At 53.2% G+C, this 23609-nt stretch overlaps 7 protein-coding genes across 7 annotated transcripts; 2 read left to right on the forward strand and 5 right to left on the reverse strand.

The window, feature by feature from the left end:
- Positions 1-704: 704 nt before the first annotated feature.
- On the reverse strand, positions 705-2539 carry J4E90_002520 (uncharacterized protein; the record flags this gene model as incomplete). Its single annotated transcript, XM_051432100.1, has 2 exons — positions 705-2194; positions 2248-2539. The coding sequence occupies 2 exons, from the start codon at positions 2537-2539 to the stop codon at positions 705-707; spliced, it is 1782 nt and encodes a 593-aa protein (XP_051293522.1).
- Positions 2540-6078: 3539 nt separating this feature from the next.
- On the reverse strand, positions 6079-8782 carry J4E90_002521 (uncharacterized protein; the record flags this gene model as incomplete). The annotated part of the gene is made up of 5 exons (XM_051432101.1): positions 6079-7265; positions 7312-8362; positions 8410-8527; positions 8599-8630; positions 8732-8782. 5 exons carry the CDS (start codon positions 8780-8782, stop codon positions 6079-6081), a joined length of 2439 nt encoding a protein of 812 aa, XP_051293523.1.
- Positions 8783-9347: 565 nt separating this feature from the next.
- On the reverse strand, positions 9348-10397 carry J4E90_002522 (uncharacterized protein; the record flags this gene model as incomplete). The annotated part of the gene is made up of 1 exon (XM_051432102.1): positions 9348-10397. One exon carries the CDS (start codon positions 10395-10397, stop codon positions 9348-9350), a length of 1050 nt encoding a protein of 349 aa, XP_051293524.1.
- Positions 10398-10850: 453 nt separating this feature from the next.
- On the reverse strand, positions 10851-12778 carry J4E90_002523 (uncharacterized protein; the record flags this gene model as incomplete). Its single annotated transcript, XM_051432103.1, has 5 exons — positions 10851-11167; positions 11315-11711; positions 11774-12017; positions 12064-12490; positions 12616-12778. The coding sequence occupies 5 exons, from the start codon at positions 12776-12778 to the stop codon at positions 10851-10853; spliced, it is 1548 nt and encodes a 515-aa protein (XP_051293525.1).
- Positions 12779-13519: 741 nt separating this feature from the next.
- Positions 13520-16702, forward strand: CYM1 (Mitochondrial presequence protease; the record flags this gene model as incomplete). The annotated part of the gene is made up of 2 exons (XM_051432104.1): positions 13520-13866; positions 13912-16702. 2 exons carry the CDS (start codon positions 13520-13522, stop codon positions 16700-16702), a joined length of 3138 nt encoding a protein of 1045 aa, XP_051293526.1.
- A 562-nt stretch (positions 16703-17264) lies between these two features.
- J4E90_002525 (uncharacterized protein) lies at positions 17265-18476 on the reverse strand (the record flags this gene model as incomplete). Its single annotated transcript, XM_051432105.1, has 1 exon — positions 17265-18476. The coding sequence occupies one exon, from the start codon at positions 18474-18476 to the stop codon at positions 17265-17267; it is 1212 nt and encodes a 403-aa protein (XP_051293527.1).
- A 3401-nt stretch (positions 18477-21877) lies between these two features.
- J4E90_002526 (uncharacterized protein) lies at positions 21878-22939 on the forward strand (the record flags this gene model as incomplete). The annotated part of the gene is made up of 1 exon (XM_051432106.1): positions 21878-22939. One exon carries the CDS (start codon positions 21878-21880, stop codon positions 22937-22939), a length of 1062 nt encoding a protein of 353 aa, XP_051293528.1.
- Between the last annotated feature and the right edge of the window lie 670 nt (positions 22940-23609).

The following is a 23609-nucleotide window of genomic DNA, read 5'->3' on the forward strand; positions in this document are numbered from 1 at the left end:
AAAAAGAAAGGTCTTGCCCGGAATCGAACCGGGGTTGCCGGAAGATACTGATTTTGAGATCAGAATCCGGAGTGATAACCGCTACCTGTATGGTAATTAGCGGGGGCAAGCGAGAAGTGATAGTTGGACAACGTACACTACAAAACCGATACCAATTTGTGCCTAGAATGCTTTATATTGTAGGTACGTTTTCGACGGATGCGACAGTCGCGCATAAGTATGGAGGAAGGCGCGAGGGTGCCGAAATTTTCAGTCGCTCGTGGTGGGGGGGGGGGTGGGGTTTCTGGCTGAGATGGTGGGGTTCCTCAGACTTCGAAACCTTGGAACGCAAATACGTACGCGGAGTAATGCTGCATTGTGCCGATGTTTCATGCTTGCTCGTCTTGCAGCCTAGGAGGCAATTTCTTTCCTTGCACTGTATCTTCGGGAGCAAAACAATGTCACAATTGGTTGTAAACGAGGATAGGTACAGTTCAGCTTCTCTTCTATTCTTGCAATCCTACAGATGCGTGCAGACACTATGCTGCGTCTATTAATACTAACCAGCAGTAAACATACAGGAAGAAAGAGAATACAAGTCGCAAGGCTGCGCAATGCTATATAGCATGCCGCCTGGTATCACAAAGGAGCACCGCGAAAAGAAGAACATGTAGCGCCATCGCTAAAAGAACAGGACAAAAGAGAAAGCTGCCGTAGAGCGTCTATCAGCAAAAGAACTTGTAAACCTTCTTCCACCTTGGCCACTTCCTCTTCTCCTCGCGCTCCTCTTCTATCAGTGCCTGGATGTTGAGCTCGCGGATGCCAGTGACGAGATCCATGTTGTGCGAACGCACGACCGAGGTGCGGAACCAGAACTTGTAGGGGAAGTAAAAGGCAAGGGTGACTGGCAGCGCGAGGTAGACGCTGAAGAAACGCTGGAGACGTTGTGATGTTGTAAGCACGTCCATGTCGATTGGAGCGACGGACACGTAGAATTGTGCAATGAGAACGAGGATGTTGAGGATGAGGCCAACGTAGGATCCAATGAGGCCAGGTTGAGAGCGGAAGGCGAGCTCATCTAAGCTGTGCCCTTGCACCTTCCAACCTTGACGGAAGCGGATATGTGCTAGGCAGATGGACAGCCAGGTAAAGACCGCTGAGAGAGCAGACAGCGCAAGCAACCAATTGAAGGCGGCGTCCTGTAGCCTACGGTCCGCGCCGGCAAGGAAAGCGAGGAGACCAAGGGAGGAAGCAAAAGCAATGGAAACGAGAGGGCGACCCTGGCGGTCAATGTATGCGAAGATCCTGTGAGCTTGGTGTTGCTCAGCGAGTGCAGCGAGCGTGCGCGAGGAACCGTAGATGGAGGAGTTGCCAACTGAGAGAACCGCAATCATGATGACGGCATTGAAAACAGAGGGCAGGCCTTGGATTCCGGCGTTTTGGATAGCGATGACGAAGGGCGAGGCGACAGCATCGGCAGAGTTCTTGTCTTGAAGCAGACGCGGATCGTTGTAAGGAACCAGCAATCCGACGATAGTCAGGGAGACTATGTAGAACAGCGAGATACGCCAAAAGACCTGTTTGACAGCGGTAGGTAGGGACTTGCGTGGGTTGGCCGTTTCCGCTGCGGCAAGACCGACGAGCTCAGTTCCAGAAAAGGCAAACGCGGCGTTGACAAAGACGCTGCAGAGACCCTTGAAGCCGTTGTTGAACGGACCTGGATCGCGCCAATACATGCCGCCGATGTAGCCCCCATCTGGGCCTCCGCCTATGTTGATGATGATACCGAGGATAATGAAACCAATAACTGCTGTGATCTTGATAATAGCAAAGACGAACTCGGCTTCACCATACCCTTTGATACCGAAAAGATTGATGACGACGATCAGGACCAGGAAGACGGCCACCCAAGCGTTGTTGTTGACCTTGTCACCGTTCCAGTATTCTATTGTAAAGGTCGCAGCGACGATTTCCAGTGGTAGTACGACAAGCCATTGGAGAGCATAGTTCCAACCCATGGCAAAGCCCCATGCGGGATCCAGGAAGCGCGTCGAGTATGCCGAGAAGGAACCAGCGACAGGAAAGAGTACTGCCATCTCGCCCAATGCGTGGACGGTGGTGTACAACATGATACCTACAAGGCAGTAGCAGATGACGAGCGATGCTGGACCACCATTTGCTAGCGCTTGCCCTGAGCCGACGAATAGACCGGTACCTGGTAAAGTCAGTTTGTGGATCGTCGCTTGGTTGACGCATGCCAAACCATACCTATGGATCCTCCGATTGCTATCATTTGCAGATGGCGACCTTTTAGTCTCCGCGCAAGTGGTGAGTTTGCCGTGTTCGCCGCCGCGGCTTCTGGATCGAAAACGTTCCCGTCGGCTCCCATGCTTCCCTTTGGCGTCATAGTCATGGCGAAATTCGGGTCCCGCTTGAAGCTCTCGATGACCCTCCTCCCCAGACCGTCCTGGTACCGTGATGATTCGCCATAGTAGTCGGACCCTTGCGAGGCTCTTCCAAAACTCTTCTCGGTGCCGTACATGTCGTCGTCTATCGTCATGGTGGATAAGCGCAACCGCGCGGTGACAAGCGACGATAAAGAGTGTAGAGTGCAGCGGTCCTGCACGTCGGTCGGAGTCGCTGCAGTGCAGCCGTTGGAGGAATCTGCTTTTTCTTGTGCGATGGGCGCAGGGGCGGGATATGAGTGCGGTGCTGACGACCAGACTGGCAGGGCTTAGGCCTATTCTTGAGGCGCGAGCGCATCCACGGAACTGAGGCGCCCAGGGTCAGTGTCCTTTCCAGAGTGCCGGGTTGGGACTATCGACTAGGATGTGCAGTAGCCGGGGTGCAGCTAGATTTGGCTTAGGTGTGGGAGATGTTATCGCAGCGTGGCGCATCTATGGAATCAATAGACGCAGAGCTTGTCCAAGGGCAGAGCTGTGCAATAGTGATGTGATTGTTAGTGAAATGCCGACTAGCAATTACCTTTACCGTTTGCAAGGAGGCTGTAAGGAGCATGGCGAGGGGGGACCGGCGTCCTCATGGACCGGAGAAATGTTGCACATTCGCTCCTTCTTCGCTGAGTTCGCTCCTTCCGCCTCCATCCTTGGCCGCGGCAGACACCGATGACTCCAAACGTCCCAAAAACCCGCAAAGCTGCAGGCGGTTATGTCACTCTCGGTCACTTGACTCTATTCTACAGTTCTCCAGATTTGCGTCTCGCGTGTCGGACTCAGTAACGTCTTTAGGCGCTGGCTGCCGGCGCTATCAAACGACGGCGACCTCACGGTGTCGAGTCCTAGTGGCGCTTGCGTGCCTTCCCCAAGTCCAACGCTGCACGGGCCGCCCTTATCTCCAAGCCACCAGCACACTTGCGGCATGTGCGCGCAAGACATGCCACTCACCCCACGTTACGGTCAAACGTCTCCAACCACTCTTCCAATAATCGCTATCGTAGCTTTTAGATGCTCCTTGCTGAGTTGCCTCACGCCTCGAGCTTTTGAGATCGTGACTACAACCGGCGCGACCTCGGGCTCGACCTCTCACAACACCCGTTGACCCGTCCCGCTGCCGCAGCATTGGCGCATGGCCGACGTGCTGCTTTAGGCCTTCCAAGGTTGCCCCTTCATGCTCTATCATGAGCTCGCCTATGGCCTGGAACATTCACGAAACTAATGTCCCGGCAAGTTCTAGCTTCTACCGTCAGAACGGTCAGAACGGCGACGCCATGGCTCGACATGGATGTTTGGCCACCCTGCGTCTAACAAATCAGCCCGGCACATAGCTTCCTGTCGCTATTATGTGTACCCATTACGCGCAGCCGTGTTGATACTTGCTCGATGGATGCGTCGGTAAAGACGGGTAAATCATATCACGTCTTCCCGATCCATATCGCTTGACGACCCTCCATCAACGCATCCTGCCGCATGCAGGGGCTACCAAGCATCCTCATGCTTCTCAATTTAACTTCATCTTCATCCGATGCAGGTACAGATGTCGCCTATTCATCGCTTGGTGCTCGGCCATCGGTATCTTGAGAGAACTGGGTATTGTACCAACACCGCGCCGCAATCTCCTTTGAATTGTGTGCAGTATGCCTGTCGACTAGCTCGGCTTGCAGCGAAAGTACACGAGCAGTACGCCCCGCATCCTCTCGTCATGTAAGAACACACGCTGGCCCATTGCGAATCAATATACATGTGTGCTACCTGGACCCTTGCACCATTTCCCGTATCAGTCAAGTAACTCTGCCCATTCGCCTGCATAGTCGAGCATCTCACCTCATCGACGATTAGCCGTCCCTTCTTTCACCGGCAGGCTCTTCGTAAACCTCACATGTGCAATCTCATTTGCCAAGAATCCCTGGCCAGGACGCAGTGTCGTTACGGCTGCCGTTTATTACTGGTGGGGTCAGAAAACGCCCAAACCCACATGGTAAGCCACCACCAGCACCTATCACATTATCGCAACACCTAGAGCCTCTACCAACTGTTGCATGTTTCACCGACTCTGCCTCGGTTGAAGGTTAAAGGTTTCTCACTATCGCTACACACGCATGTAAGCCGTGATCGCAGTTTCGCAGGCAAAATCGCGGCAGGATTGGCTTCGCTTGAGATTCCTCCAGTCTTCTACGGTGCAGCGATGGCGCTCGCCGTTTATGCACTGATGCACAGACTGATCTTCCCGGCTGACCTTGCATCTTCCGAGGAAGCAGCTCACCAAGGTGGCGTATCAGTCACCCCATTCTCCCTGACATCTTCTGTGAGTATTGCTTGGTTGAAGGCATACCGCATTCGTTTCCACGACACGATATCACAGCAATCCCTTACCTCTCCCTCAACCTGGACACCCCTCTCGGATGTCCGTACTAAGATAATGCACCAAACTCGGACTTGCTCCCTTATGGTCCTTGCGGCGTTTGACGTAACACAGCGTTGCCGCATCGTTACCTCCCCCTGCACCACCTCCCACATCTCGGCTGTTGGACTTGTGCCTCGTGCGCATCACATGGCAAACCTCACGCATTGGGCGCAATGTCACTAAGAAAAGTACGCATGGCTGTCTCAGTAGACTAGAATCAACCGGGAAGCTCTCACAGACAAGGGCATGTCACTGAACAGCTCCACTAGACGATTCTAGCGCTTCCGACATGTTAGTCGTGTTGTTACCAACACAAGTTTCAGCCGCAACACCGTTACTATTCCGCACCAAAGATCACCACCGGAACTTTGTCAAGGCCAGATTTCGTACAAGGTCACACCAACCGTCCCGATTCAACCTCGCCTCCGACGCCGCATGTCCACCACACCGCCTCTTCGACGCCGATGTGCAACGCAAAGGCTTATGTTGAGCGCAAGTATATCCCTACTGATTCAGCTGTTGTACCTGGATACGTATATGCATACACGTGTCTTTGTGCAATGTTGTTCTGCGTCATCGATTCTCGTTGCTTCGGGTGCTTTGAGGGCGTATCGTGGGGGATATATCGACATCATGACGCTGGACTGAGTGATGTATTCGCTGATCGCGACCAGGGACCGGGTTAATCAGGATTGCTTGTGTTCCCAAGATTGCGTCTACTCTGATCGATATGCAGTACAAACGTTGAACCGTTGACTTCGTATCCTGACGCTTTTGCCGTTCTCTTTGAGTCCGCACCGCTGGAGGAAAGTCGGCTCGCAAGACAAAGGACGCCGACTGCCTGATGTGGCAATCGTTCATAAACTTTGAGATGAGCAGAATATCATCTAGGGGTTCAATAAACTTCAAACGTGTAGTGGAAATACAGGCGCAAGTGACAGACGCCATGAGGTGCAAATGATGCATAGTGTATACGTGTCGACAAAATTAGAATGAACGAAAGGAAAACGCATGTGTATGTAGGTATCCGATGAAATGGACAAACGCCGCGAATGTATGCCGTTAAAGCGCGAGAGCATGAAGATGAAGACAAGAAGCGAAAGGAAGTGAACAACTACCACGCAGCAAGAAAAACAACGACCACAGTCCAAAAATGGCCATAACAAGCGGCCAACCCCCACATTCTCACCAAAATAACCTCAAACCTCCCCTTCAATCTCGCGCCAATTTTCCAAATCATCAAGCCTTCTCTTTGAACTTCTCTTTGGGCGGGGTCAATGGCCCAGGCGCTTCCTCCTCGATGAACTCGCCCTCACCCAACTTCCCACCAAATGTATCCACCTCTTCGACCTCCTCGTCTTCTTCCTCATCTTCCTCCGTGATGCCTAAAATCTCTCCGCTCCTGCGACCCTGTACACTCGTTCCCCGACTCCCCATACCACCTTCTCCACTTCTACTCCTCCAGCCGCCACTGCCATTTGCCGAGCTGCCATTCAGACCTCCGGTATTAACATTAAGCATGGGACCTTTGAAAGGGCTCTTCCTCCTCTTTGCGAAGACAAGACCGGGAGATTGCGGGGGGATGCTGTTTCCGTTTCCGAAAGCGGCGCTGGATTCGTTGAGACCGGGTGGGAAGCCAGAACGTACAAGGCGGATGTTGGAAGGAAAGCTTGAGGAGGTGGGGGTGGCGGGGAGGACCTTGATGCTGTTGTGGGGGGATTTGGAGGGTTTGTGTGAGTGGCCGCTTGTGGAAACGGCGGGAGAAGCGAGAGAGGCGGATGATGTGGATGAGGCCTTTGAGTGCGAATGGTGGTGGTGTGGCATGCTGCGGATCGAGGATACAGATGACGAAGTGGATTTTCGACCGCGGAGACCGCCAGACGAGCGACGGTAGGAGGATCTTGGTGTTAGTGGTGCGGGCGATGCTGAGAGCCTTCTCATGGAGCCTGAGCCGTGTGTTGAGCCTCGGGGCCGCGGGCCAGGCATTTGTGGTGTGGGCGGAGACCTGGGGTTCGTGTGTACAGACGACCGATTCGCCGTACTCTGTCTTCGTGTTGAGTCCGAAGACTTGCTTGGAGGTATCTTTGGCGACTGTCCACTGCTGGCTTTCGAACCCGGTGATCGCGCTCGTTTCGACGTCTCTTTTATCCAATTTCGAAGTGTCAAAAGGTGATTGATGAAGGGCTGTTTCCGGCGTCGCTTAGGCACGAAGCCGTTGGGAGAGAGAAGATCCGGATTGGTGGATACGACCTGCAGCATGCTGCTGCGTGAACGCCGCCTGTCGAGATCCTTTGCTGGTGGTGGCGGACGTGAGGATGAATGGGATTTCCGACCCCGACGGGTATCGATTGGGGGGAGCGGCTTGTCGTCGACTGTGAGATTGGGTGAGGTGATCAGCTCTGGCAGCTTTGGCAGTTCGGGAGCACCTGTCTTAAGTTAGAAGCGTTTCATGACGTCCGCCATGATACTCACCATGCAAGCTGCTTCGATTTGTGGTCCTGCCGCGACTCTTAGGCGTAGAGGGAGAGTGAATGCCTTCTTCGTCAGACTCTCTTATGGTAGGCGCAAGTTTGTCAAGTCGACTACTTGCAGCGCTCAGTCGCCGGAGGCTCTTAGCCTCTGCTTCCTTCTCTTTGCGCTTGCGCTCTCGCCTCTTTGCCTTGCGTTCCTCTTTTTCGAGCAGCAGTGCCCACCAACCAGCTAACGAGTCGCATCTTTGGGCTAGCACGTTCTCAATCACCATGTCAATGTCCACCCCGGCAGCGCGCATGCGTTGCAATACCTCCTTCTCCAGCTCGGTCGAGAAAGGCGCCGGCTGTTGGAGTTTCAAGATCTCTTGCTGGCGGGGCGCATGTTCCGATAACCAAGGGTTCTGTAGTATGTCCGCCAGTGTAGGTCGCAAGATCGGCCGTTTGGATAGTAGCGACTGACATAACTCCTTCGCTTGCTGCGGGAAGTGCTCCGGATATTTGGGGTCCTCCTTCAGTATCTTGTTCTTCGTGACCATTTCGTCGTCGTCGTCAAAAGGCAGCTCGCCCACTAGAAGCGCGTAAAGAATGATGCCCAAACTCCAAACGTCCACCTTTTCGCCTGCGTACTTCTCGCCCTTGAGCATCTCCGGCGCGCTGTAACAGATTGTTCCGCACCATGTCTGCAGGTAGTTGGACTTGCCCTCGTACTCGCGCGTGAAACCAAAGTCGACCAGCTTGACGTCTCCGTGCTTGTCCAGCAGTATGTTCTCGAGCTTGAGGTCGCGATGGACGCACGACTTGTTGTGGACGTAGGTGACGGCGCCGACGAGCTGGGTGAAGATGCGCTGGACTCTGGCGGGCTCGAGGGCGCCCTTGGCCAGTAGGTAGTTGTAGAGCTCATCGCCCTGGCAGTACTCGAGTACCAGCCAGACTAGGTTCTCGGTGACTATGACCTCGTATAGGCGGGCTATGTGTGGGTGCGTGAATTGGCGGTGGTGATGGATCTCGCGCGCGAGGTTGGCGTCGTCCTTCTTCGCGCTCTTGAGCACGACCTGCTTGCGATCAGCGTGGTTCCTCGCAACCGTCCTTCTGGTGGTACCTTTGAGCCATTGCTGAGTTTGTGCGATGCCAAGTAAACCTTGCCAAAACTGCCCTTGCCTATAAGTTTCCCCAGTGTATAGTTGCCGACCGTCTTGAGATCAGTCGCGGCGAACTCACTGGCCCTGCGTCAGCAAATTGGAGCCGGTGAAACACGCAGCCGGCGCGCAAAAGCAAAGAAGAGACTTACTCGAGCAACTGTTTGTACGAATTCGCGAGCTGCTATAATTTGCGTCTCAGCATGCGTGTTGCAAACATGCGCCTGGGGGAATTGCTTGTTGCGGCGCACGAGCGTCGTTGGACGGCAGCGGGACGGGGCCTACCTTCTTCCTCTGGGCCTGAATCTCAGCCTGGGCTCTGAGATTTGACTGCATGGAATGATGCGCCGCTGCTCCGTGGTGTCGCCTGCGCAACCAGCGTCATCTATGGGTTGCAGGAGTTCGGACTGGCGAGCGAGCGCCGCGGAAGAGAGAGACGGCTCCGTATATGCCCTGGTGGCAGCGAAAGTGGAGAAGGCCGCAAACGCCAGGGGCCTAGGGCGTTCGAGATGTGCGAGGATAATAATACTAGCTTTGCGCCGACCGCGAGTGCGAAGAAGTGTATATTAATTGTGAATACTCCCAGGCGGACGGGGACTGGGCGTGCCGTCAGATCTCTCCTGAGCTTGCGGTGCTGCCATGGATTCGGGGAGCGCGATCCTGGTCGCAGATCATCCACCGCTGCTCTGGGAAGGCGCAGGCACCACCACCACAATGCGACGCGACGTGGTTTGGACATCCTTCTCGTTTCGAGTGTACAAGTCAATAACGTTTGTGCAATGTGTTCTTCGACTGAGAGCCGGATGCATTTATGCGCTTCTTCTGACGTTGTGTTACACGGCAACCGAGGGACCGAGATGCGATGGACTGTTGTCAAGACACAAAAATCTACTGTTATTATCTACAGTTTACTGCTCGGCCCTCCAATGTACGTCTGGCCGAGCTTCAGCATGTCGATCGCCTCTTGCACCATCTCGTCGACAATCTCCTTTGCGGGCTTGATATCGCCGATAACCCCCGCAACCTGGCCCATCAGGAACGGGATATCCACATCCTTCCCATCGTCCATGTCCTTCGCCAGCGGCACAACTCCCGCCTCCGTGAGCTTCTTGATCTCGTCCTCGCGCTCGTGCCACTCTTTGATGTAGTCGTTGTACCTGACGCGCAACGGTCGGCCACTGACAACCAGTGTCCGGCCTGTATCTGTGAAGTCGGCTGTGACCACGTTCTCCTTGTGCATTTGCGAGCAGCCAGCCTCAGTTGATGCGACGAATCGTGTGCCGACCCATACGCCCTGTGCGCCTTGCATCAAGCTGCTTGCCAGACTGCGGCCGTTGTAGATGCCTCCCGCCGCCACTACGATGGCTGGCTGACCGGTCAGAGGGCTCTTGTATTTGCGCGCGACGTCCACGACGGAGGGTATCAGGATGCTGTTCGCGATATCGCCGGTATGTCCTCCGCCTTCTCCACCCTGGGCGCATACGATATCCACACCTGCATCTAGTGCCTTTTTCGCATGTTTGGGGTGTCCGACCATGTTCATGATCAAAATGCCTGCTTCGTGAAGCCTCTTGATCGTCCGCTCGGGCGGTACACCAACAGCGCTCACAAACAGCTTTGCGCCATTCTTGATTGTGACTTCGATGAGGTCATCGAGCTGTCCATGGGTGTAGTCATGGTTCGTCTTGCGTGCGCTGCCGCCGACTTGTGGGAGTGCGAGATCGACACCGAAGGGCAAGTTCTTGTCTCGGAGGTTTGACTTGAGGTCATCGATGATCGATTGGAGCTGTTCCGGTGTGTATCCGAGACCGCCAATTACACCTAGGCCACCAGCGTTCGACACGGCAGCTGCGAGGGGGCCACCAGAGGTGCGCGCCATGCCGGCGAGGATAATCGGATACTGGATGCCCAGCAGCTTCGAAAGCGGCGTCTGCAGTGCCGGCGGTGACATGACGGCGTAGGCTGTGGTCGCGGGTGGTTGATAATTGAAAGTAGATGGAGTAGGTCACGTCGGATAACGCGAATAAAGGTCTGAAGAGCGTGCTTCTGGCAGCAATGAAGCTATGTGTAACCGCATGGTGAGTATGGGAATGTGCATGCTAAATAGCGGCCGTGCCTACTGGCATCCTCGACTGCCAGGGGTTTTGCGGGGAAAACGTGGGTGCACGAGCCGAGGCATCTTAGCTCGACTCGATACATCGTTGCCATTGCCGAGATTCGCCCGTCGTGGACGGGATGAACATGCATATTTGGTAGTCACAATAGGCATAGTATGGGAAATTTTCTGCTGGAGAGCACGATGATATGCATGTTGGAAATCATAATCCATACTATCGATGTTGTTATCAATAATCGGCTTCTCGCACTATACTCACGTATGCCAATTGCGGAGCACAAAGACGCTTCAATCAACATCTAAATCTGGCTCTTCTGGCTCCTCCGACTTCGCCGCATCGTTTGACAGAAGACGAGCAGTCTTGTCAGCCATTGCTTCCATTTCCGCATCGAACTGCGCAGTCACATCATCCCAATTCATCTGCTTCATGAGCTCGTCGAATGCTTGGTCAGTCATATCGAAGTCCGCAATAGACGGTAGGTCCGCATCATCCCAACTCCACTGCTTCATAAAATCTCCGAGCGGGTTCGAAGACGTTGTCTGAGATGGCGGAAGCGGGACATCATTTGCAAATTGAGAAGACGTAGATGGGTCGAAGAGTGAGTCTCTATGATATTGCTATTAGCGTTTGACTCCATTCATTTGCCCATTAGCTTGTGCATGCCCGTTGACTTTTCCCTGCGCAGGTGTTGGCTGCGGCGGAGGTGGAGGGACAGGCCCGAATGGTCGATGCACAAGCGCCGGTTCAACACCGTCTTCTTCAGTGTCGTCGTCGTACTCTGCGCTATCTTCGTCCTCGTATTCGTACTCGCTCTCCGTAACTTCTTCATCCTCCTCGTCCTGCTCCTCGTGATCCAGCTCATGCATCGGAACCTGGCCTCGACCTTGTGCCTGCATTCCACGACACAGTGTTTCCAGGCGGGCTATCTTCTTCCGCTGATCCTCGGCTTCCTTGGTCCGCCTGGCAAGCTCCTCTTGCATCTTTTGGCGCTCTTCCACCATCTCGCCAATATTGCGGTTCGTGATGTCCTTGTGACGTTGCAGCGTCTGGTTCTCCTTTTCAAGACGCTTGGTTTTCTTTGACATCTCCTCCATCTCCTTGCGGAACGTGAGGAAGAGATCGTTCGAGTTGTTGAGCGTTTCCTCGACCTGCATCTGGTCAGTATTAACCATGATGATACAGACCAACGAGGGGTTAACGGGTTGCATACCTGTTTGAACTTCTCCACGTATATGTTGAGCTGCGTGCGTAGCTCCGTCTCGGTCTGCGAAAAGGTCGACACTTGGCGGGTCAACTGGTGCGACTTGGAAGATTCGGCTTCTTGTTGTTTGCGCTGCTGCTCTAGTCGGGCGGCGTGATACTGTATTTCGAGCTCTTTGAGTCGCAGCATCGAGTGGTATTGTAATTCGCGCAACTCGTACTGGTCAATGAACGACTTGAACTTTTGACGAAATCTGCTTCGTTAGTTCATGCTCCCAAATTTGGCTGTGCCACACATACATTTCGTCCAGTTCTTGCTCGGCTTGATTCTGTGGTTCAGGCCCGTTCGCAGCTGCTATGCAATCGTCCACGTCATTCACCAGGTGTTCGAGACGCTCGTGTAGTTCTTGCCTGGCGGTGGATTCGCTAGATTCGAGCTTGTGTAGTTCGTCCTTGAGTTTCTTGTTTTCCTTTGCAAAGTCACGCGACAATTTGTCCAACTTGTCCTTCATTGTCGTAACCTTGTTCAACTCCGACCTTTGCGCGTCCTTTTCCTTCTGCAGCTGGTCCCCGCGCTTCTTCGCCTTTTGGTGTTCGCGTTCCGTGCGCTTCATATCGGAGAGGAGTTCGGTATATCGTTTCTGCACGACTTCGAGCCGGGACAGCGGGCCGTCCATGTTGGAGAGGAGCGAGGAGAGTTCGCGGTTTGCTTTCTTAACTTCGCGTTCTGTCCATGCCATACGTCAGCCAACGATTCATTTGATAGGGCCCCAGTCTCGTGCTGTGCAGACATGGGCTGCGCCACCCAGAGTGTCCCCTCCTCCACAGCTCCGTCGCAAGAGGTAGACGCACCGATTTCGAGTTCCTGCTCCTTGTCCCCTGCCTGGTCCAGTTCGAGCTGAGCAATCTTGGCCTGGATCTGCTTCTGCTGCTCCGAGGGGTCGGTCGCCTTCTTGCCTTTGCCCTTCTTAGCGGGCGCAGGCGTAGGCGCTGGGTTGTGCTGTGCGGGTGCCATGTTTGCAGGCGAGGCAGATGCACTGCGGCTGGCTTCGTGGTGAGGGCGGGACTGGGCAGACGTCGGCTGGCGCTGTTGGGCGACGGTTGCCATGAAGTCGTGACTCTTCCGTGTAGCGCCTCAGCTTGTGGATCCCCCGTGTTGCCTCCGACGGTTCCTCCGCCTATGCACTCAGTCTCACGTGTCCCCAATGCAGGTCTCTAGGCAGTCCAGTGGCGCATCCGTCTGGCAGCAGCCGCCTGTCTACAATGCGCGTGGTGAGGATGCACGTCTTCCGCCGGCGTCTCGGGACTGCTTCGGGTGAAAACAGATGTGGAGCGCAGTGCAGGGGGCGTCAACGGGCGTGGTGTAGCAATATGTACAGTGTCGGGTCATGCAGTCGTCGGGGTCGGGTCGGGCAATGTCTCGTGGCGGGTGTTGAAGAGGAAGGAGGGGACGACGTCGGTGGTCTGGTCGATCGCGAAAGGCACAAGACACCTGGTAGTCTCCACAACGCCCACGAGCTTCAATATCGGACCTGACAGATGAGATCACTGGCAGGCTAGCCAATCCGACATGTCTCCAGCCGTATAACGCATCAACAGCCTGTCCAGGCGCACTCTTTCGTCTTAGTAATTTTGCGGGCTAATCTCTTTTGGTATGGGGTCCCTCGGCCAATCGGCGCGACAGGCGTCATCGATGGGGTGCCTCTGACATTTCTGAGGCTGCGCGGCACTCTGTCATCCACCCTCTATTCCAAACATGCTACGTTCCGTTGGTCGGCAGGTCCAAAGCCCTCGAAATGCCACGATAACCCCGCACCGACTGTCAACCTTGTCTCGACGTGGATATGCCGCTATCACCGATGTCTCCAACTTCCCCAATGTCGGCGAGCAGCTGCATGGCTTCACCCTCAAGCGCGTCAAGCAGGTGCCGGAGCTCGAGCTGACCGCTTTACATCTCCAGCATGACAAGACTGGCGCCGAATATCTGCACATTGCCCGCGAGGATGCGAACAATGTCTTTTCGATTGGCTTCAAGACCAACCCACCAGATGCCACCGGAGTGCCACACATCCTCGAGCACACCACACTGTGTGGTAGTGAGAAGTATGTCACCTTGCTATTGCAATCAACGTATCTCTGACAGTTCAGGTACCCCATCCGCGACCCCTTCTTCAAGATGCTTCCCCGCTCGCTTTCCAACTTCATGAACGCCTGGACCTTTCCCGACCACACTGGCTACCCGTTCGCGACGACAAACGCGCAAGATTTCAAAAACCTCATGTCCGTATACCTCGATGCGACGCTACACCCGTTACTGAAGGAGAATGACTTTACCCAAGAGGGGTGGCGGTTGGGTCCTGAGAACCCGCTGGCAAAAGAGTCGGAGGACCCCAACGCGAAGCGCATCGTTTTCAAGGGCGTGGTATACAATGAGATGAAGGGCCAGATGTCGGATGCAAGCTACCTGTTCTACACCAAATTCCAAGACCACCTATACCCGGCCATCAACAACTCCGGTGGCGACCCGCAGAAGATCACCGACCTGACTTGGGAACAGCTACGGAAATTCCACGCCGACCACTATCACCCAAGCAATGCCAAGATTCTCACATACGGAGACATGCCTTTGGTGGAGCATCTGAAGGAGGTGGACAGTCGCTTGAACAGTTTTGACAAGATAGCCGTGGATCAGGAAGTGAAGGCTCCAATAACTCTGGACGGCCCCAAGGAAGTCACGGTTGCGGGACCTCTCGACCCACTGGTACCTCAGGACAGGCAGTACAAGACTTCGGTTACATGGTTGATGGGCGACACTGCAGACGCCGTAGAGAACTTTGCGCTGGGAGTACTGAGCAGTCTGCTCATGAGCGGCTACGGCTCGCCTCTCTATCGCAATCTTGTAGAATCTGGACTTGGTGCTGATTTCAGTGCGAATACTGGCTATGACAGCGCTGGACGACGAGGTGTCTTGTCCATTGGGTTGGACGCCGTCAAAGCGGATGATGTGAACAAGGTGCGCGAGACCATTGCGGAGACCTTGCTCGAGGTGCGCAAAAACGGCTTCGACAAGATCAAGGTCGATGGTATCCTACATCAGCTGGAGCTTTCGCTCAAGCACAAGACCGCCAACTTTGGTATGGGCATCCTCCAAAGACTGAAACCCGGCTGGTTCAATGGTATCGACCCAATGGAGGCCCTCGCGTGGCAAGAAACCGTCAATGCTTTCCAGAAGAAGTACGCTGAAGGCAACTATTTGGAGAGCCTGATTGAAAAGTACCTACTCACCGACAAAACCCTGACCTTCACCATGCAGCCATCGGAGACGTTCAGCCAGGAACTCGTAGACGAAGAAATTCAACGATTAGCGGCAAAGATTGCAGAGACCGCGAAGCAGTTTCCAAGCGAGCAGGAGGCACAGAAGTATCTGGAAGAGCGAGAACTTCAGCTATTGGAAGTTCAAGAGAAAGCCAGAAACGAAGATTTGAGCTGTCTGCCCACTGTTCACGTCAAGGATATTCCTCGAGAAAAGGAGAGGAAGCCACTGCGACATACTGAGCTGGATGGTGTGAAGGTCCAGTGGCGCGAGGCACCCACCAACGGTCTGACGTACTTCCGTGCTGTGCACAGATTACAGGATCTCCCAGACGAGTTACGAGAGATGATCCCGCTATTCACCAGCGCCATCATGCGCCTTGGTACCAAAGACAAGACGATGGAACAACTTGAGGAACTGATCAAGCTGAAGACTGGAGGCATTTCCGTAGGCTACCACTCTTCACAGTCACCCTTGTCGCTCGACGCGTACGAAGAAGGTATGGCATTTTCCGGCTACGCTTTCGACCGTAACATACCCGACATGTACGAACTCCTACGGACTATCATACAAGACACGGACTTTGATGGGCCTGAAGCGGGCAAGAAGATCCGAGAGCTCCTGCAGAGTGCGGCAAGTGGTGCCATCAACTCGATCGCAGAGTCTGGTCATTCTTATGCCATGAAGTTCGCTGAAGCTGGAATCAGTCCTGTGAGCCGATTAGCAGAAGAAACCGGGGGTCTCACCCAAGTCAAGGTTATGACAGCTCTCGCATCGCAAGAGTCGCTAGACGATGTCATCAAGAAACTCAAAGCTATCCAGTCTTTCACTATCGCGAACAGCAACCAGCTCCGCGTAGCGATCAACTGCGGTAGCGAGAGCTCAACGTCAAACCAGGAGGCACTACATCGCTTCTTGAACACATTACCCAAGGACGTCTCTGTGCCCTCGACGTCGCAGCAAAAGCAGTACCCTCGCAACGCCAAGTCCTTCTTCCCTTTGCCATACCAAGTCTACTACTCCGCCCGCGCTGTCCCGACAGTGGCCTACGCCGACGCCTCCAGCGCACCTCTTGAGATCCTCGCAAAGCTCCTCACCTTCAAGCAACTTCACCCAGAGATTCGCGAGAAAGGTGGCGCATACGGCGGTGGTGCCTACGCACGTAGCATCGGCGGTCTCTTCGGCATGTACTCATACCGCGATCCCAATCCGCAGAACAGTATGAAGATCATGGCCGAAGCAGGGCAATGGGCGCGCGACCGCGCATGGACACCTCAGGATCTTGAAGAAGCCAAGCTGAGTGCATTCCAAGGATACGATGCGCCGCAAAGTGTCAGTCGCGAGGGAATGAGGCTGTTCCTGTCTGGCGTCACAGACGATATGCTGCAGACGCGTCGCGAACGCCTCCTCGACGTCACAGCTGAGCAGGTACAAGCCGTAGCCGACCAGTTCCTCGTCAAGGGCGCCGAGAGCAGTGTAGCTATCCTGGGCGAGCGGAAAGACTGGGTCAAAGAGAACGATGGCTGGCAGTTCAGGGACCTGGGCATGTCAGAAACTGCAAAGGCCGCCGAGGAAGCCGAAGGCATTGCGCAAAAGGAGGACGAGGTGCCGGCTATCGCGAGCTGAGAATGTTGATCGACGGTTTTATGATTGTATAAGTAAATGTATGATATGAGGTATGAGACGCTAGCATCATCGGCGTTGGTAAGTTGAATGCATAGCGCGGTGTCATCGCTCCTTCCCTCTTTGCCATCTCATCTCACTTCTGGCTGCTCTCTATCTTATCGTCGCCGGTCATACCTTCGGCCGCTCCGTGCGTCGACCAAAGCATCTCTCTACGCGTTACTCTCAATCCCTTTCACCAGCGCAACGAACAGAACCCAGACGGACCATGCATTCTCTCCCATTGCTGGTTCGCTCTGTCCCTTCAAATATGAGGGATCATGCGCCAGAATAATCTTTGTGCCATCTACCCAGTTTGCTCTTTGACTGTAAAACGTCGAGGAGTGGAGCTTGGGAAGGGGCATTGAGCACCTGCTTTCAGACCTACCTGTATCGAGCGAGACTCTTCTCCTGGTAGACTAAATGTGGGGGTACATCAAAGTGGCTATAACTGTCGCAGAGGGAAACGCTCGCTGTGTTTGGGTATCTAGCGATTTACAATTTACATCCGTCTCTTCACCCAAGTTCATAATTCCAGCTGCTCCTCATCCTGCAGCTGCCGCTCCTTCTCTCTTACCTCGGTCGCCTTGAGAATAAGGCGACGGTAATCTAGAACAGCTTGTTCCAGCTCCTTCCTCTTCAGCGCCTCATGATCTGAATGCGCAACGAAGATGGAGCCGGGACCGTACAGGTACCTCTTGTGGTCACCAGAGAGGTGCGGCACGTCCGTTCCGTAGTTGACGGTCAAAGTCTCGAAGCCCTCAATATCACAATTTATGTTCACCACACCGTATGCCTCGCCGCCCCATTGTACGTCCAGATCGCCACCTTCCTTCTGCGCAAAGGCTTTGACGTCTTTGAGCGCGTCAAGGATTTGTCCGCGTATGACATCAGGGGTGCCGGCTGCGATGCGCGTGGCGATGTTCGCGGTTGCGGTTTCGGCGACGACGTTGGCTGCGACGCCGCCTTGGATGCGCCCGAAGTTCATGGTCGTGTTGCCGTATTTCGTGCTCCATGGGAGGTGTTCTCGCAGCTTGAGGAGCTCGCCCAGTGCTTGTACCATGATGTCGTTTGCGCTCACGCCCAACCACGGGTATCCTGAATGCGCGGCTTTGCCTGTCGCTTTGACTTCAAAGCCTAGCATGCCCTTGTGTCCACATACTAGCTTCGCCTCGGTGGGCTCGCCGAAGATGACGATTTCGTGGGAGGATGGGCGTTTGTCCCAGTTGCTGAATGCGCGCATGCCGTCGCCGCCTGTTTCTTCGCCGATAACGAAGAGCAGGGATATGTCATCCTGTAGGTGTTCTTTTATGCCTTGCGCTGCGATTATCATGGGTGCGACGCTGCCCTTCGCGTCTACGCTGCCTCTCCCGCCGATTACGTCGGTCGTCTCGTTGTAGTAGTACGGCCAGTATGGTGGTACGACGTCGATATGCGAGGATAGGAGGATGGTTGTTTCGCGCTTCCTGCCGTAAGCTAGGAGGTTGTATCGGTCTTTGGATGCTGCCTGCTTCTCGACAGTCCAATTGTGTGCGCGAAGGTATCCGGTGAGCCAATCGCCGACGTTCTTCTCGTTCCCGGATATGGATTCGATTTCTACGAGTTTGCGATGGAGATACAGGAGGTCTTTCGACGTGGAGGGCTCAAGAACGAACGGCTCAAGCGGTGCTTGAGGTGCTGTCACGGCGGCGAGGGCGCCGACGGCCAGCGATAGAAATGATAGGGTTCGGAGTACCATGGCGAGCCTTGAAACTGCGATTCGTACCTCAATCGAGGTTTGTGTTGCGTGGATGGAATTGGACAGCTCGGTACCTCGGAGCTCTATCTTCGGCTCCGCCTGTCGATAGTCGGCCTAACCACCTGCCGTCGGCTGCCTGCGTCAATCGTTCATGTCGCGCCTAGCTTCATGCATCAAGCCATGCGTCAGACGACCGTTGCCATTACTTGTACGCTTCAGGTCTTTATCTATGGAACCACGCAACATGCTGTGGGTCAGTAGAAAAACTTGTGTCGCTCCAACACTGCGCTCACTTACTGGACGCTATAACTCGATTGTAGTCCAAGAGCTTCATTTCTGTCCCAGTCTTCCCCAGAATCGTTCTGTCTTATCAGACGTCGTGTTTGTAGCTCGCTCTCTCTGCATTGTGAGTCCTCGTCGTCATGAGTACGTCGGCTAAAGTGTTGTAGCTCCAATCTACTGCAGCTGGCAGTTCCACGGTGGATTGCTGCATCCCGATGTTACCTCACGAACGCCTGGCCTTGCCAATTTTCGATATTGTATTGTACTAGGTTTCTAATCCGAAGATGATTGTAACCAGGAATTTATACATATACGATCGATGGGCCGATGAGCAATCTGTTCTTTCCAAGAAGAAATGAGGTACATATCAGTCACCACACCATATCCCTCGCCATTAGTACGTCATCGGCTAGTTAACATGTTCATATGTAGTGATCCGAGACACGCGTAAGATCCCCAACGGTTCGACGTGATCAAATCGTTGCTCGGTGGGGAAGGACCGATGTTCGCTCACCATTGTGGCTGAGGCTGATCATTTTGTCTAGAGTACAGACATCTCTACATTATCGGACCTGCGTAGGTAAGATCATGGATCTGGTTAGTTCCCGCTGTCTTACACACACAGGCAAAGAAGCGACATGTTTACATCTGGCAATGTGTGGGTGTATTCTCCTAAAGAGTTTAAAAACGATGGCCTTCAGAGCTGATTCTACATTCTAGTGCCATTGCGGGTCTTCATCGATTCCTATCTCAAGCACGGGATGTCCAGGCTGTGGCTATGGAAGATGCGCTTATTGCACGACTACACGCGTGCAGGTTCGACCTCACATATCTTCTTGAGATTCACGCTTCATCACCGTCGAAAGAAGCACTCATAGAGAGCCCCCGAAGGACTTCCAGCAGAGGGGTTAGGCTATCATCTACTCAAACGTCAAGCTCTGGATGGGAGGCCGGAAAGCATAAGGCTAACGTATCACGGAAAGGGTTAATGCGTTTGGAAAGTTTAGAAGGTCACTGGAAGCGTAGCGTAGTACTCAACAACTAATAGACTGAGACCATCGCGGCGAGTGGAAATCCTGCATTAGAATCACTAATTGTGTACTAGATATCTATTCAGTCGACAACTGAGTAGGGCGCCTGTCTTAGAGCCAGGTGATTATTTAATGCACATTGTCGTTGGGGGCCAACTTGCTCCCGGCTGACAACACTTGTGGTTCACTCTTGATAGTTTTGATACCTAGGCTTCAATTTAGTTGGAATATAATGTCTCGACTCTAGGATGCTTGGCGCCTCTGCCTGGCAAGCTCCGCAAGGCTGCGGAAGTATTCAAGCACTTCAAGCACATCTAGGCTAGGTACCTTGAAGATAGCAATGACTAAGGCGCAGCAGAGACTTGGCGCAAAGGCATGAAAATACCGAGTCAGCCTTGGAGCCCAACTTTGGAATTCTATGCGATCTCATTGCGTTGTAGCACAAACTGTTGGTGCGATGACAGGGCTCCAAGCCGGTGTCCATCAGCCTGGGCAGACCTCAAGACGACCTCGGGATGCATACCCAGATAAGTACCATTCGCGTCCCTTTTCGAACGGTCATCGTCATCTACGGAAACGCAACAGGTGCGCATCGGAGATACGCGATAAGCAGCCCTGCAATGGACGTAGCTTACATGGATTCCCCTTTCGGCAACCCGGCGCCCACCTCCAGGGCTCTATGCAAGTCAGACGAGCCAAATTCGCTGCCCAACCTCGCCACCAGGAAATTGGAGCCCATGACATCTCAACAATATATTGGACCCTTGAGCACAGCATGACCGAAGCAGCAGTCAACTGGAGCAGCTGGCTCCGCTTCCCTGCACCCACTATTCACGTCACCACAAGGCCGTATCATCCTATGCAATCCCAGCTGCGTCTGCGCAAGGAAAAAAAGGCAAACGAGGGCTTACAAACAGTCTTGTGACCGTAGTGTCAAAACGCCAAAATACGTGTACGAATAGCGAGACCTGCCCTCGGGTCACAATACTAAGACACGAACGACGTATCTGTCTCCTGTTGGTTGAAGACATGATGCCGAACAACACAGCATCCAAGGCTTCACTGGATTGATGTCGCAGTATTTGTATTGTAACTGGAAGATAAAGTATATGAAGAGGGCCATGGACAGGCATGATGAAGTCCGGATGGTCTTCTTCGCGACCTCCTGCACATCTATGAACATATTCAAACTCTCGACAACCTATTATCTCAACATGCACAAGTACCTGTGCACGGCATCATCTGATTCGAGATATTTCGGTCGTATATTACGTTCTTGATGGTGAATTGGAGACCGGGCAGTAAGTGCAAAACGTCATACCTTCTGTGAACAACCCATGCACACTCAGCTTAAGAGATGAGCATCGAAGGCGATGATCTCTACCACGGACGCAGTCGTTTGATGGGAACTGACCTGCAATGTAGATTCACATGGCTCATACCACAAGAGCTACGCCTAGTCCAGGGTCTCCGCGTTTCTCCAGGCGATGGCCACATATATTTAGTAGCGCAAGGAAACCTCTAGAGTTATACCCATGGATGCAGTCATTGCGCGAACTCTCGAACAGGCATGATGGTATCGAACTCTTCATGCGGCGATACGACGACGACCGAGCACCGCCTCACGTCGAGGCTGTGATCGAATACTGCCGCGGTATCAGTGAAAGCGATTTTAGAGATACCAGCATGATGAGCCGGGGTAACGCATGGCTCGATGACAGAGCTGTTCCGACTACTCCGACAGCTGCCGGTACGAGGCACCCGACAGCTTTGGAGGCCATAGCCATACAACAGCATAACGCCGAATGCGATATTGCCGATGCTCAAGGAGAACACCCAATGCTTTCAACGCAAAGTATTGTGCCTGAAGCTAGAACATACGAGGAGAGCCTGACAGCGTGGGATTTGAGACGTCATCTCCTGGAAAAACGCTTCAACCACAACAGTCTGGAAGATGCAGACCGCCGGCTTATACATATCGCTAATCCATCTCCATGTCATATGCTCGCTTTAGCTGAAACCGCAAACGAGCACCAAGCCCCCGCTATCCAAGATCTCTTAGGGCGATATCTCACCCTTCAAACGTCTATGAAAGTCAGGATCCCCACCGAAGGGTATCTCGTCTTCCAGCTTGAACACCATTTCCCCTACTTCGGACTGCACATGACGAGGCTAGAAGATGTAGTCAAGTCTGAAAGCAGCAAGCCCGACCAAAAGATATGGATGGACCTCTCTTTTCTGGACTCAAAGAACGAGCGAGGGACATTGCGGATCTATCGGGCGAGATCATCTTTCACTCTATCTGGCTTCAACAATACCCATTGGATCGCGTACGATCTGGAAGAAGTAAACTTTAATCCGGACCGTGAAATTGGTGAGGATGAACGGAATGATTTCCGGCGCTCAGACCAAATATCAATGGGCAAATTCGATGCAAATCTGCCATTTTACGACGCGCGGGAGTACTACCTCGCTATCAGCTTGATCAGAGTAAAATGTGCCAGGAAGGAAGCTCAACGCATTGTGGGTCAAATTGAAGCTTCGTTCATGCATCACATGACTTCTTGCCCATTCTCCGCTGGGTCTGCGTCCGAGCAGTCCGCTATCTCGAAGTGGAATGAACCTATGCTGGAGCTTCTATCAATGTTGATTCAGGATCTTAGGGGAAAGGTCAACTGCTGGAACAGCTTCAAGAGTAAAGATCTTGACTACTTTAGCGACCCGGATGAGACACTGCTACCACGGGTGATCGCACACATCGAACGCACTATCAACGAACTGGACGATGTGTATGAAGATCTGAGGGTCTACGAGAAGACGCTGTCCTACTTTCAAGAAGCTTGCGAGAAGCTGGCAAATCGTCTGGAGTACCGCCTCAGCTTGCAGGGCGGCAAAATCGGCGAATTTACTATCGTCGTTATTTCTCCTGTAGTCATCGTTTCCAGTATCTTTGCTATCCCTACATCTGTTCTTCCATATGAACAAAGTTTCCTATCCCTTTTCCTTTCCGTCGGTGCTGTCATGATGCTATTGTGGTTTCTATTGCTGTTGAAGGAGGGATGGCTTAGCCAGCAGGCTTGGTGGCAGAGTCTGTCGCGAAGGGTTTGGACATTGAGACGACAATCCAAACGTGCTGAAACGAATAAATAGCCACGCGAACTCGATCAAGGATCGTGAGCAAGACGATACAGTCTCTCGGACGTGCTTTCCCAAGGTCATGAAGTCCCACGTAACGGCCTAGGGACGACGCAATTTCATGTCTTGCAAAGACCATTTCGTTGGGAAACATGTTCGATAATCGGGTATTTTCGAGACAATATCTTATTACTTCCAATTAGCTTTCATTCCAAGGTTGTCTCAGTTGAGGGCTGATGATAGGTCAAGGGTGACTGAACAGCTTGGTAATTGGAACTCGAACTTCGAGCTTTGCTACCCTTCTATATGCATCGCGGACACAATCATTCTCCTTTTTTGCTCAGACTAATGAATGACAGCTGCAATGTTAATGGCCAATGAGCTATCATGCTGACGACTGGATAGAACTATTATAAGATTCCGTCTTCTCGGCATTGCACTGTCGCACTTAGATTGATAACCTGGATATCTGTGTAATCTAGCCTTAACCGTCCCGTCTTTGTATTGCTTAAATGCCCAATGTCCACAACAAGAGCTGTGGAGATCATTAAGTACGCTAGAACAGCTAGTGTTTAGCTAGATATAAACATCATTATGCGTGTGTGTGCATTACGAGCGGCAACACCCACAACTTCTACAGAGACTGCAATACTACGGAAAGTACCAAACGCACACTTTTTCGATG

Source organism: Alternaria incomplexa (genome assembly GCF_024043165.1).
Source record: "Alternaria incomplexa strain BMP 0042 chromosome Unknown scaffold_3, whole genome shotgun sequence".
NCBI lineage: Eukaryota > Fungi > Ascomycota > Dothideomycetes > Pleosporales > Pleosporaceae > Alternaria > Alternaria incomplexa.